At 35.7% G+C, this 18,727-nt stretch overlaps 1 protein-coding gene across 2 annotated transcripts in view; it reads right to left on the minus strand.

Moving 5' to 3' along the window:
- GPHN (gephyrin) overlaps positions 1-18,727 on the minus strand; it is a 625,620-nt gene that overhangs the window by 52,523 nt on the left and 554,370 nt on the right. For both annotated transcript variants that reach the window (XM_049611430.1, XM_049611431.1), the window contains one exon: positions 4,191-4,312. In XM_049611430.1, coding sequence (XP_049467387.1) covers positions 4,191-4,312 — 122 coding nt within the window. The remainder of the gene's footprint in view (positions 1-4,190; positions 4,313-18,727) is intronic.

The following is an 18,727-nucleotide window of genomic DNA, read 5'->3' on the forward strand; positions in this document are numbered from 1 at the left end:
CCTTCACAATGTCTTTTGATTTAATCTCTTAAAGAAATTCTACTTCCAAATGTGAGTTTAAGCTCTGGAACTTCATAAAACATTTTTATTACTAATCTCTAAATTCTAGTACATTTCTAGTACATGTAATTTCAAAGGCAAGATCTAGGTCTGTTTAAGCTTTGTATCTTCAATAGCCATAGTAGATGCATGATTAAATTGACAAAAATCCTTGTTATTTCCTGTGATCCACGGACCAACAGCTTGGTGTCCTTGGGAGTTTGTTAGAAATGCAAAATCTTGGCCCACCCCACAACTGGTAAATCAGAATCAGCATCTAAAAAAAAAGCTTATTTATCTGAGTGAGAGAGAGAGAGAGAGAGAGAGAGAAACAGAGAGAGAGGGGTAGAGAGAGGGAGACAGAGAATCCCAAGCAGGCTCTGCACTGTCAATGCAGTGGGCTCCATCTCACGAACCACAAGATCATGACCTGAGCCAAAATCAAGAGTTGAACGCTTAACTGACTGAGCCACCCAGGTGCCCCAGAATCAGCATTTTAAATAAGATCTCTAGGTGATTCTCACAGGTACACAACCAATACTTCCTGACTGACTGAACAATGAATAAATAAATTGTATTGTTCTTATAACTAGTCCATCTCCAACTTTAGCCCATGTGAAATGCCTTGGTCAAATTATCTTTGTAAAATAATGGTTATGATGTCAATTTCGCTTTTTTTTTTTTTTTTAAAGCTTCAAATTTAAATGAATTGGGTAGTTTCTGCTTGGATTGCAAAGCCTTTCAAAGTCTGGCTTCAAATTTCTACCAAATTCACCTCCATTATCCTTCTACCTAAACCTCCTGTTCTAATCATTCTGGCCTGACTTTGAGTAGCTCGCTGTTTATTTCTACTTCTGTATTTTATTTTCTACTTCTCTACTTTTTATTCATTCCATGTTTCCTACTTGATTAACACACTCTGTTTCTAACTATACAAATTCTATTCATCCTTCATGTTTTAGCTAACATTGCACCTTTATAAAAAAAAAACCCAAAAAACTCTGACCACTGTAGCGCATAGTTATGATTCCTTTCTGACATATGTAGTTATTATCTTGTCTTCATAATGATAGCAAAGAATTGCAGATTGATAATTTCAAGACTTAAATTCCATTTTCACCTCTGCCAGTAACTTGCATAATGCTGGGCAAGTTCATTTAACATCTCTGTTTCAAATTTGTCTTTTTAAAAAACTGCTAGGAACTCCAACAGTCTTGTGTTACACATGCTGTGAGAAATTGTCTTATGGAATATATTTTAATACACACAAAATATTTATAAGTGAATGCTTTTAAAATACAGTTGCTAACTATCAGGTATTTGAAGCACCTTTCCCCAAATTTTCACTATACCCTCTTTTTAAATAACATGTACAATAAACAGAGGAAACATTAAGCCTAATTTAATCATAGTCTTAGTCTACAATTTCAACATTTATCATTATAATTATGGTTGGTGATAAGAATAAGAGCTGAGAAGTAGAATCATAGAATTTAAAAACCAGACTCCAACCATATTTTAAATATAAGAATAGAGCTCTTACTCCCTACTCTTATCTGTCACAACTGAGCAGGGGTTCTGGGCTTGCTGACATTCTTGAGCTGTTTCTCTCCTTGCTTTAAAGAAAGTGTAGTTTCTCCCATGACCCTCTTTCCCTGGAGAGCTTCACAGAGAGGCTTCTGTATAACATTTGCTTTCATTAGCAAAGGGCTACATAGGAACGAGAAGAATGAAGAGGGAGGCAGCCTTCACAGAGTATCAACAGGCTGCAGATTAAATGTACCTTGTTTCCTTTGCTAAATTCCCAGCACACATTTCCATTAGAACAGTTATAAATTCTTTCCACCCACATTCCACCTCTGCATTCTAACCATTTACTCTGGGCCTCTTTAATATAGCACTCTAAGACTGAGAAAGCCTAGCTTTGCATTGTTGTATTTTAAAAACATTGTTCTCAGTTTTCTGGAACATATTTTCATTTGAGAAAAGGATATGCACTAGAGATATGTATATTCTCAGAACTGCCTATATCTTGCTTATACTTTTATTGTTCTTTATATTGTTTTCAAGGAACATTTTGGAGTTAACATATGAAACCAACATTATTAGTAAATATCTACCATAACTCAACAGTGTGGGCCTGAGACAATTAAATATTAGCATATCAACATATGAGGCCTTCAATGGTGTAATGGCAGCAAAAATAGTATATCAAGTAAGCAATTGTTTTTATATACAAAAGTGCAAAAATAGGAGGAGTGGACAGAATTATAGTCCAGAAAAGCTCAAGGTAAAAATGACACACACACAAAAGTGCTTCCTTTACCTTATAATATTTCTTACAGCCCATTAATGCCCTTGAAGGCAAGGCCAGAGCCAGTTGTAGGTGGGAAACAAATCCTAAACAATCTGGTGAGTTGGCCCCTAGAGTTTCTGGACCTACTCTGTGCTTTTGGAACTCTTGGGTTCCTCTGATCTCTTTTGGGAAGTTAATTTTTGTCTTTTGTAAAGGTGTACCTGCGTCAGGATAACTTTTGGGTGCTTGAAGTTTATATGAAAGGACAGGTCAGGGATGCCTGGGTGGCTCAGTTGTTTAAGCATCTGACTCCTGATTTTGGCTCAGGTCATGATCTCACGGGTTTGTGAGTTGGAGCCCTGCATCTGGCTCTGAGCACTGATAGTGTGAAGCATGCTTAGGATTCTCTCTCTCTACCCTCCAGCGTACTCACTCTCTCTCAAAATAAATAAATAAACTTTTAAAAAAGTTAAAAAAAAAAAAAGGACAGGTTAATGGTCAGGCCCAAATTCACATAACTACTCGTCCTCCTGCTGCCCCCCCCCCCCCCGGCCCCCTTTTTTTTTCAGTGGGTTATTTCTACTCTTTCCCAAGGGCTAGGGAGCCTGGGTCAAAGTGATATTAAGTAACTGTCTTCACCAGCATGGGTTCTAAGTTGGCTGGTTACTCAGCTATGGGCATCTCTAAAACTAAGCATCCAAGTAAATACAAAGGTGAAGATTTTAAAAACAATGACATTTGAAAACATGTCTAACAGACTCTGTATTCCAATATCCTCAGAGAAAGAAAAAAAACTATGAGGAAAGGAGAGCACTTTGAAAGGTAAAAGAACATAAAACTACTCCCTTTCATGCTATCAGCAAGATGCTATGTTCAAGGTTTGGATTGTGTTGTGTCCAGTTTGAGCTTAAGCTGGGGTGTAAGTGTCAGAGCATACTCTGTGAAATGGTAAGGTGGTGCCTCTTCAAAAGCACATTTGCTGGGAAATTCTTACCTTGTCCTGGGGAAGAAAGATCCAGATATAATGAGCTTTTCTCAGTGACAAGGTGGTTACAAGAAAGAAAGGGGCAATTATGGGTGACAGATACATCATGCTATCTATCACTTAGATTTGTCTCTGAGCTTTGTCTCTACCAGGTTGATGTCTGAATATTACTAAAAAAAGCAGGCAAGTCTCTTGTGAACTGGAAATCCTGATGAGAGAGGGCTGCATGGCAGTGCTGCGTGGTAGTGGGGTGCTCAGAAAAAGACGTGATCTTGATCACAGGTTGGAAGGTACAGAAATCCTTGGGGGAATTTAGCAGAGGGCTGAGTTAATTTAGCAATGGGGTAATTGCTCTTAGAGATGGGCAGTTCTAGTCACAGATTCTAGTTACAGATGGGTGAATGAAGCCTGGAGAAACTTGGGTTACATAAGGCTACAAAAATCAATATAAAAGTCCTAGAAAAAACTGTACTTAAACTACAAAGGAGCAGTTAGTGCTAATTTTGACATTCTTTTTTATCTTCTTACCCGGGTCTTCCCTGTCTTTCTTGAAACAAGTGTGGGTGAATAGGAATAATACCATCACCATTAATTCCATTAGAATAAAGCCAACACTATCAAAAAAGACCCCTGTAAACTTAACATACCCACAGGAGAGCAAAAAGTATTTCTCCTGTTGTAATAGGCATTCTAGGAAAATGTCTGTCCCTAAAGGACATAGACATGTCCATAATTTTTTGGCTTCTGGAGAATGAGATTATTGAAAACTATTGTATTAAATTTGTCTCTTTAGCAACAACCCCACCTAGTTAGTACTCCCAAAATTCAAATTTGTACAAAAACAACTTCCAAATAAAATCCAATACTTACTTGTCTCCCACAATTCCCAAGTTGATTGTGGGGTAACCATGTTCCTGAATTGTTGCTAAGAGGGTTGAACGATTGCTGTCTCGAATCTTTCCTGGTAAGAGGTCATCTTCAGGATTTAGCAGCTACAAAGCCAAAAAAACCACCACAAATTATTCTCTTAGGATAATGTTGCTTATGGTTAATGGAAAAGAAGTAGATGTAGGACACAGGGGTTAGCATATCTAACACCTACAACAGTATCTGGCACATAGAAGGTACACACCCAAAGGGTCCCTGGATAGAGAGTATAGGAGGTTGGAAAAAATGTCCCTCCAGAATTAAAAAGCATTCAGAAATTTAAATGGTGACTAAATAGCAGGCCAGATATCACACCTGCTTTGGCTACAATTTGACAATAGTGGTTTGTAGAGATTGGCCTTCCCAGTGGTTGCTCACAGGGGCAAACTAAAGAAAACAACTTTCTTTTTCCCTCCCAATATTCTTTTCTAGTTTGTCTTTCACTGAGAACATCTGAGGTAGAGACTTTGTGACATGATATTTTCAAGTCTGAAGAAAATGATTTTTTATATTTTTTTTCAAGCTTTTGATCTCTTCTCTGAAGCGGGATCAACAATATCAAAGAAGTTAAACTTACTTGAAGGAGAGGGAGACAAGTATCTCGTCTCTTTAGTAGCAAAATTAAACAAGTAATACTTAACTAGAAATATGCACAATTATCCCATGACTATGAATTGAATCACCCTTTAGAGATTTAATATCTCCCATTATGTCTATGAAAAAAATTATTGGAAACTTATTCTATGTTAGGATGTTTCAGTGAGGCAGTGTGGTATATAGTGGGAAGAGCTTGGGATTCAGACATTCAAATTCAAGTTACCTAAACACATTATGCCTTAGTGCTCTTACTTATAACATATAGTAATAATAATTGCCTTTAAAAGTAGTTAGGACTGGGGTGCCTGTGTGGCTCAGTCGGTTAAATATCCGACTTCAGCTCAGGTCATGATCTTGCGGTCCGTGAGTTCGAGACCCACGTCAGGCTCTGAGCTGAGAGCCTGGAGCCTGCTTCGGATTCTGTGTCTCCCTCTCTCTGACCCTCCCCCGTTCATGCTCTGTCTCTCTTTGCCTCAAAAATAAATAAACGTTAAAAAAAAAGTAGTTAGGATTTATTGAAGTAATGAACACTCAGTTAATGTGGGTAAATACATAATAAATATGATTATCTTCCTTCATGAAAAATGACATTTAAAGAGCACCTATTTTACCCCAACTATTTTCATATTTTACTCCTAGATGCTAGTGTAGACGGAATTAGCTTATAATGTAAATACAGATTTAGATCAGATTATAACATACTTAAGAGGAGGGGTCCTTAACACAGGCAGACACACCAACGTACAACTTTAATTTACACATCAATTTTAAGATGTACTTTGAATCCAGAAATACAAAATGAATAAAAAGTACATCTTGGAGGTGAAAAAATCTGGACTATTACCTTAGGAAGTTGAAGGCAAGTCTGCACATTTTAGATACTTAGGCTGTTAATATGGCCAATACCTAGAGCTTCATATCTCAGTTCTCCCAAACAATAACCCCAAGCCCCTTCAATCTTCCATCTGACTCATCAGTGATACCATGTGGCAGGACATTTGGCTTTATGTTGAAAAGTAGTAGCTTTGCAACCAACTGTTCCCTTAAAATAGCTAGAGAAAAACTGATCATCTTATTCAGTGTCACCTGGGAGTCTTCCCTTCAAATACTGCATTAATTTAACTTAATCAGATGCCATGTGACATTGCAACCCACTTTCATCCTTAGTCTGGCAGAGCTTAGAAAATTGCTATTGCAGTGCTAATATAGATTAATTTTCTGATCTTAATTAACACACAGTTATTGAAGTCATTATAATTTTATAAAGGCCAAGGCTTACAGTTCTTTAACTCCATTAATCAGACAAGTTGCTTCAGAAAGAAACTGTGTGGTTATATAATTTTTTTTTTTTTTTCACAAAGGGTACTGACCAACTAAACAAGAGCCCTGTTTTTAGGGTGTTGTTTTGTTGTAAACAGTTCTAGAAATAACAGAACAATTAGAGATCATTGGAGAACTAGTCATTTATCTGTAAAGCTGACATGATAAAATAATACTTAGTTAAATGAGTGTGTGGGATTTACAGTGCATTTCATGTATTTTCAAAGAAAAACAGAACTGAATGGGAGATTAAGGCTGAATATACTAGAACAAATTCACAATATTTCCTTTTAAAACTTAATCTTATTTTTTGGTTATCTTATACTTCTGGTCATCTTTGAAATGATGCCTGAAACCTGCCACAGTTAAAATACAAAAGAAAAAAAAAAAAACAAAGTAAAACAACACATAACCCATTATCTCCCTACCTTGTTACTTTCCTGTCTACCATATATTAAATTTCAATTTCCTGTTTCTGTTACTAGTGGTGCTACTGTCTTTCAAACATTTAAACTTTGATTCTTTTTATTTCTCTTTGTAGTTCACTATCTTCCCAAAGATCACAGTTCTTAAGAACATCCTAATAACATATCTTCCTTGACCCTATGGTTTTAGTCATTCTCTTACCCAGGTGCCCCACCCCTTCATTTCAGATATTCAATGTCTAAATGTCTACAAATCATTATAATTGGCTATCATACATACAAACTCTTTCCTTCTGAGAAACAGAAACATCAACTTGCAAAACTGTACTATTATTTGTATAACAGAGAAACTGTACCAAACCATGACAAGTAACTCAAACAACTATCTTAAGTCAAATTGTTTTAACATAAACTTGTTTAGACTTATATACTCCAAGACCATGGACAAATTGAGACCATGATAACTCCAGATGGACTCATGTGCTCCAAAGATGAGACCATTTCAGCAACTCACCTATTTTATAAAATCTGACCAGTCTCTGCCTAGACCTTACTTGCTAATTTCGACCTTAAAACCACCCCCAGTTCTCATGACCAACCTCAGTTCTCAAAGTCCTGTATATATCCTTCTGTAATATCCTCCATTTCTGGCACTACTGGGATTCTTCCATGGTGATGCTCTCCCTTGCTCAGAAATTTTTATACAGCTTTGTGTGATCAACAAATTTCCCTGGTGGTTGTTATATCAAGACTTTGATAGTCCTAGAGGTCCCACCAAGACTTAGACAAGACCCCTTCCTACGAGTATTCTTATATCGGTTACATTGAACTTCACTTAGGTCTCTTGAGTCTCTTTGCTCCAGAGATTCTTTGCTTATGATGGTAAGTCCAGCACTTCCTTAAGGTCTGATCCTTTTTTGCTGAGCTCCCAAAGCTAGCTGATATTTATTTTGTTTGTTGTGAGAATAAGGTTCCCAGGACTTTTTGGTTATTTGATCAAATTTGTACAAATTTTTGTTTTTCTTGTGAAGATGTGTTAAAGCATTGATTTGATACTAATCATCTTGCTTGTCAACAAACAAGATGTAGCTTGTTTGGCTAAATTCTTGTGTGTCTGTAAGAGCTTTTCTTTGTTTATGTTTGAGAAATTGGCTTTGGGAGAGATCTCTTCTCTAACTATTCCTGCTGATTTTTAGGGTCAGCTGTTAGGGATTCAACCTTAGTGCTAAGGACTTCAGGTATAATATATAAGCAATATTTTTCCAATTCACGGGTTCATCTAATAATAAAATTCTTGTACTTCCTGGCGTAACTCTGGCTTGTTTTATTTTTCTTGCATTTATCTTTCAAAAAAGCATAAATTCATGAAGAACAATTTGGAATTCCAGTGGTCACTTTGAAGTACATATGACATGACCACATTTATCCACTTGAAAGCATGTTGAGAACAAAAGGGAAATACAATTCTGAATATTCAATGATTAGCATTTTTACTGTTATGCAAAGTTTCAAAAGGAAGTTTAAATAAAAATGTACAAAATTTAAAATTCTTTTGTTAAACCCTCATGAGGAGGTTCTCTGTCTCCTTTCTAAAAGAGAAATCACTTACTTTATTTCAAGAGACATCCTTCTTTGTTTCTGTTCTTCGGAGATTTAACCTTATGGTCTTGATTGAATTGTCAAAGGGCCTGAGATTGATTATAACGACTCACTTTCCCTTTTCTATGTTTTGAAATGGGCTTGTCTGCATAAGACTTCTCCCTTCTTTGCAAAGGGAAGATAATCAGGCTTCTCTAGTGGTCACTAACTCCATATCCATTGCAAACAGCTCCCTTATACATCCCTACTTATCTTTTTCCTTTTTCTAGAATACTTTATTAATTGATCAAAAACCAATTCTAGTAATTATGGACACACCTTAGAAATACTCAGATTGTCCAGGTAAACAGATGTAACACATTGAGAGAAAAAGTCAGATTATAAACTCTAATGGAGATGTTCGTATTTTAAATAGCTTCTGATTAAACTCTGGGGAAAACAAACAAACAAACAAACAAACAAAAAAACCTAACTGCCTCAGAAAGAAAAAAAGGGCATTTAGAGCTTTCAAACATAACTTAAGGAGTATTTTAAGAATTTGGTTTTTAAATACTGAGGTTTACAAATTGTATTTGAAAAAAGTCCACATTCTATTTCTACCGTGATGACTCTTTGCACGAATAAGGCAGAGTTGATAATCTTGCTTCAAAAATTGTCCTGTGTTTTCTTCCTGACTTTACCAGCATGTAAGAAATGATACTAGAAATATATTCTAGTTTAATTTTAATTTTCTAAATTTCCTTTCCTAGTTTTGCTACAAAATAGCAACACTGTGTTCATCTAAATCTGAGAATGATGATATGGCATGTCTCTGTGAAAACAGGCTGATGAGGTTCAAGGCATGCTACCCCAAAATATGGCAACTGGTACAGTGGATATTTCAAGCTGAAGGAATTTGAGAAATGGCATGTGCAAGAAGGACTTCCCCATTACACAGGTCATAAAACCTTCATGTGAGAGGTACCCTCCCTATGCCTGGAGGAAAGGAGCATCCTTATCTCTGAAGATGAAGGGACACAGAGGAATCCAAATGAACAAGAAGCCTTGCTAAGTTTCCCTCAGTTTACTACACTTTCCTCAAACCCTTTGTCCTATCATATTTTTCCATGACTTTCCACTCCTCATCAAGCCTAATATAAAAATGCTCAGGTTTGACTGTTTCTTCAGGTCTTCATTTTCTTATGAAGGCTCTTCTGTCACAAAAAACTTAAAAAAATGTATATGCCTTTTCTCTTGTTAATCTGTCTTTTGTTTCAGGGGTAACAAAATTGAGAACTTGAGAAATTAGAAGGGTTTAGGAAAAATATATTTTTCATTCTACAGGATGAATTCTTGTAAGGCTTCTGTTAAATCATAAGATCTTATATGAAATGAAATTTTATTTTATTAAAAAATTAAAAAATATTTATTTATTTTTGAGAGAGAGAGGGAGTGCATATGAGCAGGGGAGAGGCAGAGAGAGAGAAGGAGACAGAGAATCCAAAGCAGGCTCTGTGCCATTAGCACAAAGCCCGACATGGGGCTTGAACCCACAAACCATGAGGTCATGACCTGAGCCAAAGCTGGACGCTCAACCGACTGAGCCACCCAGGTGTCCCTGAATTAAATTTTAATTGCCAGATCCTTGTTAACTTTAAGATATTAACAAGTATTAATTTAAGCAATTGATAAATCATTTTTTTTAATATGAAATTTATTGTCAAATTGGTTTCTATACATTACCCAGTGCTCATCCCAACAGGTGCCCTCCTCAATGCCCATAACCCACTTCCTCCTCCCTCCCACACCCCATCAACCCTCAGTTTATTCTCAGTTTTTAAAAGTCTCTTATGGTTTGCCTCCCTCCCTCTCTAACTTTTTTTTCCTTCCCCTCCCCCATGGTCTTCTGTTAAGTTTCTCAAGATCCACATAAGAGTGAAAACATATAGTATCTGTCTTTCTCTTGTATGGCTTATTTCACTTAGCATCACACTCTCCAGTTCCATCCACATTGCTACAAAAGGCCATATTTCATTCTTTCTCATTGCCAAGTAGTATTCCATTGGGTATACAAACCACAATTTCTTTATCCATTCATCAGTTGATGGACATTTAGGCTCTTTCCATAATTTGGGTATTTTGGATATTACATTGCAGGCAATGTAATCTTTAACATACTCATGCTCTTATTACATACATCATTAACAGGTTAGAGTAACCATCATTAACAGGTTAAAAAGGATATACAAAGGCAGAGGAATGCTTGTGCAAGGTAGTGAATATGTTTAGTTTCTAGGGAAAAAAACAGAATATTTTTCTTCAGGCAAAAATGATCTGATTGTGCCAAAATATGAGGGATGACAGTGAAAAATATTTGGGGGTATTACACAGTAAGTATAGAAGGTCTAAAGGAAAATTACTTTTATAGCTTGGGAGTAATAATTATAAATAATGAATTCACAGAAAGGATAATATGTATGAAAAATATTGACAAAGTTGGTCATATGACATGGGTTTCTTCATAAGGAAAAAAAGCCTGTGAATTTTTTATTGCAAATCATTATTATAATTTGGGTTTTCTTTCTGTTAAAGATGGCCAAGTTATCTTGTGCCCAGATAACAAAGGTCCCTTTTTATAACCAAAATATTTTGTTAAGTCTTTGAGTTGTGGCATACTCTTAAATCACTTCAAACAAAAGCTTCTAATAATCATGGTCACTTATTGGTGATTTTAAAAATATTGTTTGCAAATATTTCTTGTTTTTATTTTGACTTTTATTAATATCTTTTCTCCTCTGACAACTCTTCTTGGTTTTGCCTTTCCCATATTCAGGATAAAACTGTTCAGATGTCTTTCACACCTTTAAAACAAGGTTTTACTTTCCTGGATGGCTACTAGCTAATACAAAGATTTGCTCCTTTCTCCTGATAAAAGGAAGGATGCTAAAGTATTTGACATATTTTTACATTGAAATCTAGAAATCTAGAATTGTGGCTTTGAAGTACCTGGCAAACTTTTATATTTGCCTTAATATTAATCTATGTGGCAGTGGCCAGATGTGTAATCTCTGGAGCTTTAAATGCTACTGCACCTGCTAAGCTATACGGTTTAACAAATTGTCATGCAATAAATAGAACATGAAGACATGATGCTCACATAAATCAAAATGACTACTTCAGAAAACCTAATACACAATAATGGCCCATCAAAAAGTGATACAAACTGGACTGATCACATCTCCAGAAGATAATGGTCTAATTTAGGCTGAAAGTGACCAGGAGTGGGGGAAACTGAGAAATGAAATTGAAATCAGGACTTCCAAAACAGATAAAGTGTGTCACATGCTAACACAGAACACAAACTATTTTAGTTTAAATTGTTTTTAACTCCAGCTCATAAAGAGCTGTAATTATATATTTGCAGAAAGTTATAAAAATAGTACAGAGAGGTCCCCAGTTTCCCCAATAGTAACATTTTATATAACTATAGAATAATATTAAAACCAGGGAACTGACATTGGTATAAGGAATATGTATACTTCTTTGCCACTTTGCCACATATGTAGATTTGCATGACCTGCTACCTCAAATCAAGATGCAGAACCATTTCTTCACCTCGAAGATATTCCTCATGCTAACCCTTTATAGTCATATTCTCCCTCCTGTCCATCCCTAATACATCCCTAATACATTTTCCATCTCTATAATTTTATCATTTTAAGAATGTTATATAAATGGAATCCTATAATACGTAACATTTTAAGATTGATTTTTTCCTTCCACTCAGCATAATACCACTGAGGTCCATCCAAGTTGATGCATGTGGCAATAGTTCATGGCTTTTTATTCCTGTTTCCAGTTTTGGGGATTACAAATAAAGTAGACCACTTATATTTAATGTAATTATTGATATGTTAGAGCTTATGTCTGCCATTTTATATTGTTTTCTGTTTGTTGCTTCTTTTTTTGTTTCTTTTTTCCTTTATTCCCCCCTCCATTTTCTTTTCTTTTTTCTTTTCTTTGTCTTCCTCTGGATTAAATATTTTTAACAATTCCATTTTGATTCACCTCCATTATTTTTGAGTGTATCTCTCTTTTTTTTGGTAGATGCAAATAAATATGTTCATCACAGCATTATTTCAATGGTAAAAAATGGTCAACAAATTATATATCTAACAATAGGGAACTGATTAATTATGATACATATAACAGAACTCTTTATAGACATTGATGCATTATGGACACATATCACTGCCATTGAAAGATTTGTGATATGCTATTTAACTGAAAAAAATAAAACCCAGAAAATAAAATAGTATTTATGGCACTGTCTCATTTTTACAAATAGATATATATTTATATAAGCACAGAAATTGAATGACTATATATCAAAATGTTAGCAGTGGTTTCTTTCCCTTTTTGCACTACACTAGAATGCAATCTTCATGAGGACGGGGACCACTGTGTTTTTTTGTTAACTACTGTATTCTGGCAACTAAAATAGTACTTGGCACATAGTAGGAGCTCATATATAGTAAGTAGTGAATCAATGCTTATTTGTATTTTCTAGTTTTCCTATAAGTAAGCTGTCACTACACCTAATCTCCTTATGTTAAAAAGATAGTGTACACCCAAAAAATTGAAAGTAGGGTCTCGAAGAAATATTTGCACACCCCTATTCATAGCAGCATCATTCACAATAGCCAAAAGGTGGAAACAACCCAAGTGCCCATGATGGCTGACTAGATAAACAAAATGTGGGGTGTGTGTGTGTGTATTTATATACATAGAATTTTTATATAAATTTATATATAAGTTATATACATAATTTTTATATAAATATATACACACAAATACATACACATATATATAATGAAATATTCAATTGTAAAAAGGAAGGAAATTCTGACACATGCTATAACATGGACGAACCTTGAAGATATTTTGCTAAGTGAATTAAGCCAGATACAAAAAGGCAAATTCTGTGTGATTCCACTTACAGGAGGTACTTAGAGTAATGAAATTCATAGAGACATAAAGTAGAATGGTAGTTGCCAGAGTCTGGAGGGAGGGGGAAATGAGGAACTGTTGTTTAATGAGTACAGAATTTCAGAGAGTTCTGGAGACTGGTTGAACAACAGTATGAATGTATTTAACACTACTGAAATATACACTTAAAAATGATTAAGATTGTAAATTTTATGTTAGGTGTATTTTACCACAATTAAAGATGAAAAAAAAATTTAAATGTCACTGATGGCCTTGGCAAAAAGGGTTCCAGGAAATAGTGATGCCTTCAACAAAAAAAAGGCAAATCTGGAAGGAAGTATTCCACTCTTTATGGTGGTAGAAAGGGAAAGATGGTGAGTGAGATTAGGTAATAGTGGAACATCAGGTAGAAATATCCAAAGAAAGTTAAAAATGAAGGCTTGAATTTACAAAAAGAGGTCAGGATTGAGGCTATAGATATGGGAAATTACCTGCATGTATCCCAATGAGAGAAAAACTCTAAGGGAGAATTTAGAGAGTGGAAAGACACAGCAGTGGAACAGAATTTTGGGAAAGAATACTCCATTCAGCGAATGGGAGAAAGATAAGGAACAACAGAAGTAGTAGTCGGGGCATCAAACAGGATGGAATCACAGAATATAAGAGACAGTTTCAAAGTGGTAAGTGAAGAATGTCACTGATACTAAATAGTATAGATAGGTTAGGGAGGATAAATATCAGAGCAGGATTTGGAGATTAGGAGTTATTACTGTCTTCAGGAAATCAGTTTCTGTGCTAATGGGGCACTAAATAGATTTGGGATTTTTTTGTTTTGTTTGTTTTTGTTTTTATGTGGATAGTGAAGAAGAAAATGCAATGAGTGCAGATCTCTCTTTGCACAAACCTAGTAGTCAGCAGGAGGGGAACAATGCAGTAGTTCAAGGAGGCAATAGGGTGTTTAAGTATAGGTTTTCTTATGAGAGTGGTAATCACTGTGTATTTGGATATAGAAGGAAGATGAGCCATTAAAGAGAAAGTAATCAAAGACATAGAAAAAAATAATTTAGAAAGTTATGAGGAAGGTGAGAAAGAGTGAATTTAAAGGTAGAAGTAGAGGAATTATTCTTAGAAAGAAATACCATTTCCTTTTAGATTGGAGGAAAGAAAGATAGCTAAAGGAATGGGGAAAATTTTTAAAGAAAAGATGAGGGAGCCCTCATCTAGTTCAGTTTGACAATAATTCTTAGTTTCATTTTTCCATTAAAGACGCCAAGAGTGAGAAAGAAGGACTATCACTGAGGTATAAAGAGGGTACAGAATGTATGAGTGAACTATCCACAGGGGAATGTGCTAGGAAATCAAGAAGACCGTGACATCAGGATTACCAAGCAACTTTAAGTACCAGGTTGACATTAAGTGGCAGAAATTTGTTGTAGGCTGGGTAATCACAGTTCTATTAATTTTTTCAGTAATGTTTCTCTGCTTGGGAGCAAAAATGGAGACAGTAGAGGATAGAGTCAACCAGTTTAGGTATCAGCGTAGAAAGCAAAGGAAGAGATTAAAGGAGTGAGGCTATCTGAAGATAGTGAGAGCAACTTTAAAGTGGTTAAGTCATAGTCTTTAATCTGGAGAGTAAGTACAGTATAGCTAGAAGACACTAATGACAGTAAAAACTACTTAACCTGATATGTTTCAGGGCTGCCATTAAAACCTGGAGATATGAAATTTAAGGAGATTCCCGTGGGAAGCATTGTGGCATAGGGAAGAAAAAAAGTCATTACAACCAGAAGACTTAGTTGTAAAATCAACCTCTATCCTTACACAAAACAGATTATGTTGGGAAAATTGCTTTGTTTTTGAGCTTTAATTTTCTCTTACTTAAAATGAAGGATAATTATACTACCCTCATGATGTTGCTTTAATCATAAAGCACATAGTGGTACTGGTCACAGGAGATACTCAACTTCTTGTTCCTTCTCTTATTAGTGAAGTTAAATATACTTTTCTAACAGCAGCTGCTTGTGGAGGGCCCCAAAGAGTAGTATACGGAGATTTTACAGAGACTTTACATTTTAGAGAGCTTGTTTGTACAGGCATCTGTTTTTGATGGTGGCCAAGAAAATGATAAAAGATGGAATAGAATAAGCAAACACATAGTGGAGATGAATAGATTTAATTCTGTGTGTATGCACGTGCGCACGTGCGTGCGTGCGTGTGTTTGTGTGTATGTGATAGAGAGTGAGAGAGAGAGAGAGAGAGAGAGAGAAGGGATATTAAATGAATAAATGTAAGTTACGGAATATGATTGAAAATGACTGAAAGAGTACCCTTCGAACTCGAAGAGCCAGCACCTACTAAAGAAATAATTATTGCTTCTACTTGAGTAACTAGTTAACATGCATTTAGTCTTGACTTCCTGAACTAATTGGCAGTGGGCTGACTGATGTCCAGTGTAAAGGCCTTTAGGTCACCATCTATAGTTTTAAGGGGATCAGAATGTATTTGAGGAACAAAGAGATGATAGCATAAAGAGTCAACATTAGAAATAAAATTGGAAAGTATAAAAACAAAACAAAAGAAAAACAAAACTGGGCAGTATAAAGGTTGAGGAAAGAGAAGGAAGATATAGCTGTCTCCTAAGTGTAAAATTTGTATCTCCTATCTCCTATTTATATTCATTTCCTATGTGACTTTATTATCTAGTCTCATGATTTTAAATACTGTGTATATGCTGATAATTTCCAAATATGGTATCTTTAGCTTTAATCTTTCCCCTAAGCTCCAGACAGTACGTTCAACTGCCTACTCAATATTTCTACCAGGATTTCTAAAAAGTATCTCAAACTTAACTTGTCAAAAACAAAAGCCCTGATTTCTGCTGCCCAATCTTTCTCACATGGGTAAGTGATAACTATCTCTAGAAACGCTCAGGTCAAAACTTTGGAGTTTATCTTGACTCCTCACTTTCTCTTATATAGTTCTACTTTGAATTAATAGCAAAACCTGTTGGCTTAATCTTCAAAGTATTTGCTGGATCTGATTATTTCCTACCAAATATTTCCCCATTTCCTGGATATTACATATCTAACTAGTCTCCCTTTTCTATATGCCATGTGATGTTGATATCAGAGTAAACATTTAAAAATTTAGGAAATGTTAGGTTTCATGTTATCTTTTCCTTCCTCAAAACTGACTATTTAGAATGAAATGGTCTTATTTCTGTTATCTTTCCAACCTCATCTCCTTTTACTTTACTCCTTTTCCTCTGTACTTCAGCCACATTGACCTCCTTGCTGTTCCTCAAACATGATGAGCATACACCCTACCTCAGAACTTTTCTGTCTGTTGTTCCCTCTGCTTGGAATTCAATTCCCCTTATGGCACACACCCTTAATACCTGCAGATTTCCACTCTAATTTTGCCTCATCAGTGAGACCTGATTACCCTATATAAAATAGAAGACTCTATCAGTCAGATCTGGAAAGGAAAACCAAAATCCTCTATTTCAAATGCAGGGGAGTGGGAGAAGAAAGGACTTACTACTAAGAATTGGGTACAAATGTGTTGGGAGGGTTGGAGAAACAAAAGGAAAAAAGTGTGTTTCCAAAGATTAGTAACTGCAGGAAGTCACCATTGTCTCTAGGGCTACTGGGGGAAAGTGATGTTACTGAAGGTTGAGGAGCTTATACTTCTGCTAACTTCCTTCCAACTTCTAATATTGTGTCAATACATCCCAAATGCAAAACCAGAGAGCCCGGGAAATTGGGTTTTCAGGCTTCTAGCCTTATTGTATAGGGGAGAGCATGAAAGGGCAGATGTAGGGTAGGTTTCAACAGATAATAGCTGGCATATACCTCTTCTACTACCAGTCTTTATCTACCATTCTTTATTTTTCTTTATAAAACCATTGACGACTACTTGTTCATTGACTATCCACCTCTACCCCACCTCCATTAGAATATAAATTTTGTAAGAACAGGGATTTGTCTTTCTTGTTTGCTGCTATATCCTGAGCAGTCAGAACAGCGCCTAGCATCAGTATGGTATAGTATACTAAATAGGGAGGGGTGGTGGAAATGGTTTGCCCCAGTGGAGAAGAATATTTTACCACTGACATTGTTTAGAATTGCCAGTGTATGGTGATAATAAAAAGCAGAACACTTGTAGTTAGTTTTATTATTATTTTCTAATTTGCCACAGATAATGCATCCTCTTATGCGAGGGTAAAGAATTAACAAAACCTTTTTCCATCTCTAAGGACAAATTTGACCTTGGGTTAACTTTCTAGCTCTGTTCTCCTGGAAATTTGATACAGATGAAATGTCAGCTTGTTACCAGGCAGCAATTCTTATGGCAAAAATGGTCTCTGATTGGTAACATGCATATGGACTAGAAGGAACTATAAATGAATTATAAATCCCTAGTGGAAAGTAACATCTTTGGGCTTTTGTGAATGTGGTGACACTTGTATCTGGACATTTTCCTTGTAGGGACCCTGGTAGCTGCCTAAGACTGTTATAAGAAATACTGATTCCCATGCAGGATATGCTTCTATGTTGGTGGCTCCCATACTCTTTTAGTATAATTCTTGTTCCATTGTACCTGAATGTCACTTGAAAAAAGAGAATAGCTCTTGGATGGCTGTGTAGATGATTAAGAGGACTAGTTTCACCAAAGATGAAAGTCTGGTGCAGCCTTGCTGGACAGAGTTTCCTGTTCAAAATCCTTTTAAATAAACTGGTTCATGATACAGTGTATTCACATCTTATATAAGTCTGATATTTAGTTAAGATAATCCCTGATGGGCATTCCAGCATGTAATAGATGCTTAATGAATATTTATTAAACGAGGCTGGAAGTGTATGCCATGATTACATAATTACTGGATGGTATTACCTAAATGTTAAAATACATAATTTGTTGAAACCACCAAATGTTTACATTGGCTGTTCTGTATTAGTTATAGTTCATAACTGTACCTCTTCAATTTTGAAATAATTCCCTTATCCAGAACAAACACATGTACTCGTAAAATACTGGGCAGGTTTTAAAGACAGACATCTTGTATGGCATTCTTTGGGTTGCCTCAGGCCACTGTTCCACTTACCTATATACCACACTGGATTAAAAAGTGGACATATATGAAGCCCCACATATCAGGGGAAGTTAGTACTTAAGAGGAGTGTGTACTGTGACTGATTAAATTATAGACTTGCCACATTAATAGACAAGTATAATTTCCTTTGGCCTATCTGAAAATTAATATTTTTTCCCATTATTTCTATCAAAGACCTCAAGCCTTTAGAAGAGATACTATACTTTATTCATCTTTTACCCCCAGTTTCCATTCTAGTGCCTGGTATAGAGGCAGTCAATAAACATATGTTGAAATAAATTACATAATCACAGAGAGTCACAAGAATGGCTAACCTTGGATGGAAATAGGGAAGGAATGTTAAGCTATATGGAACCAGAGATTTATAGAATTTAGATACATTAGTCCCTTGGAAAACCACAGTAAGTACAGCAGGCCAGAGAAAGTAGGGGAATGGAGTCATATAGTACCTATCA

The sequence above is a fragment of the Panthera uncia genome (genome assembly GCF_023721935.1).
Source record: "Panthera uncia isolate 11264 chromosome B3 unlocalized genomic scaffold, Puncia_PCG_1.0 HiC_scaffold_1, whole genome shotgun sequence".
NCBI lineage: Eukaryota > Metazoa > Chordata > Mammalia > Carnivora > Felidae > Panthera > Panthera uncia.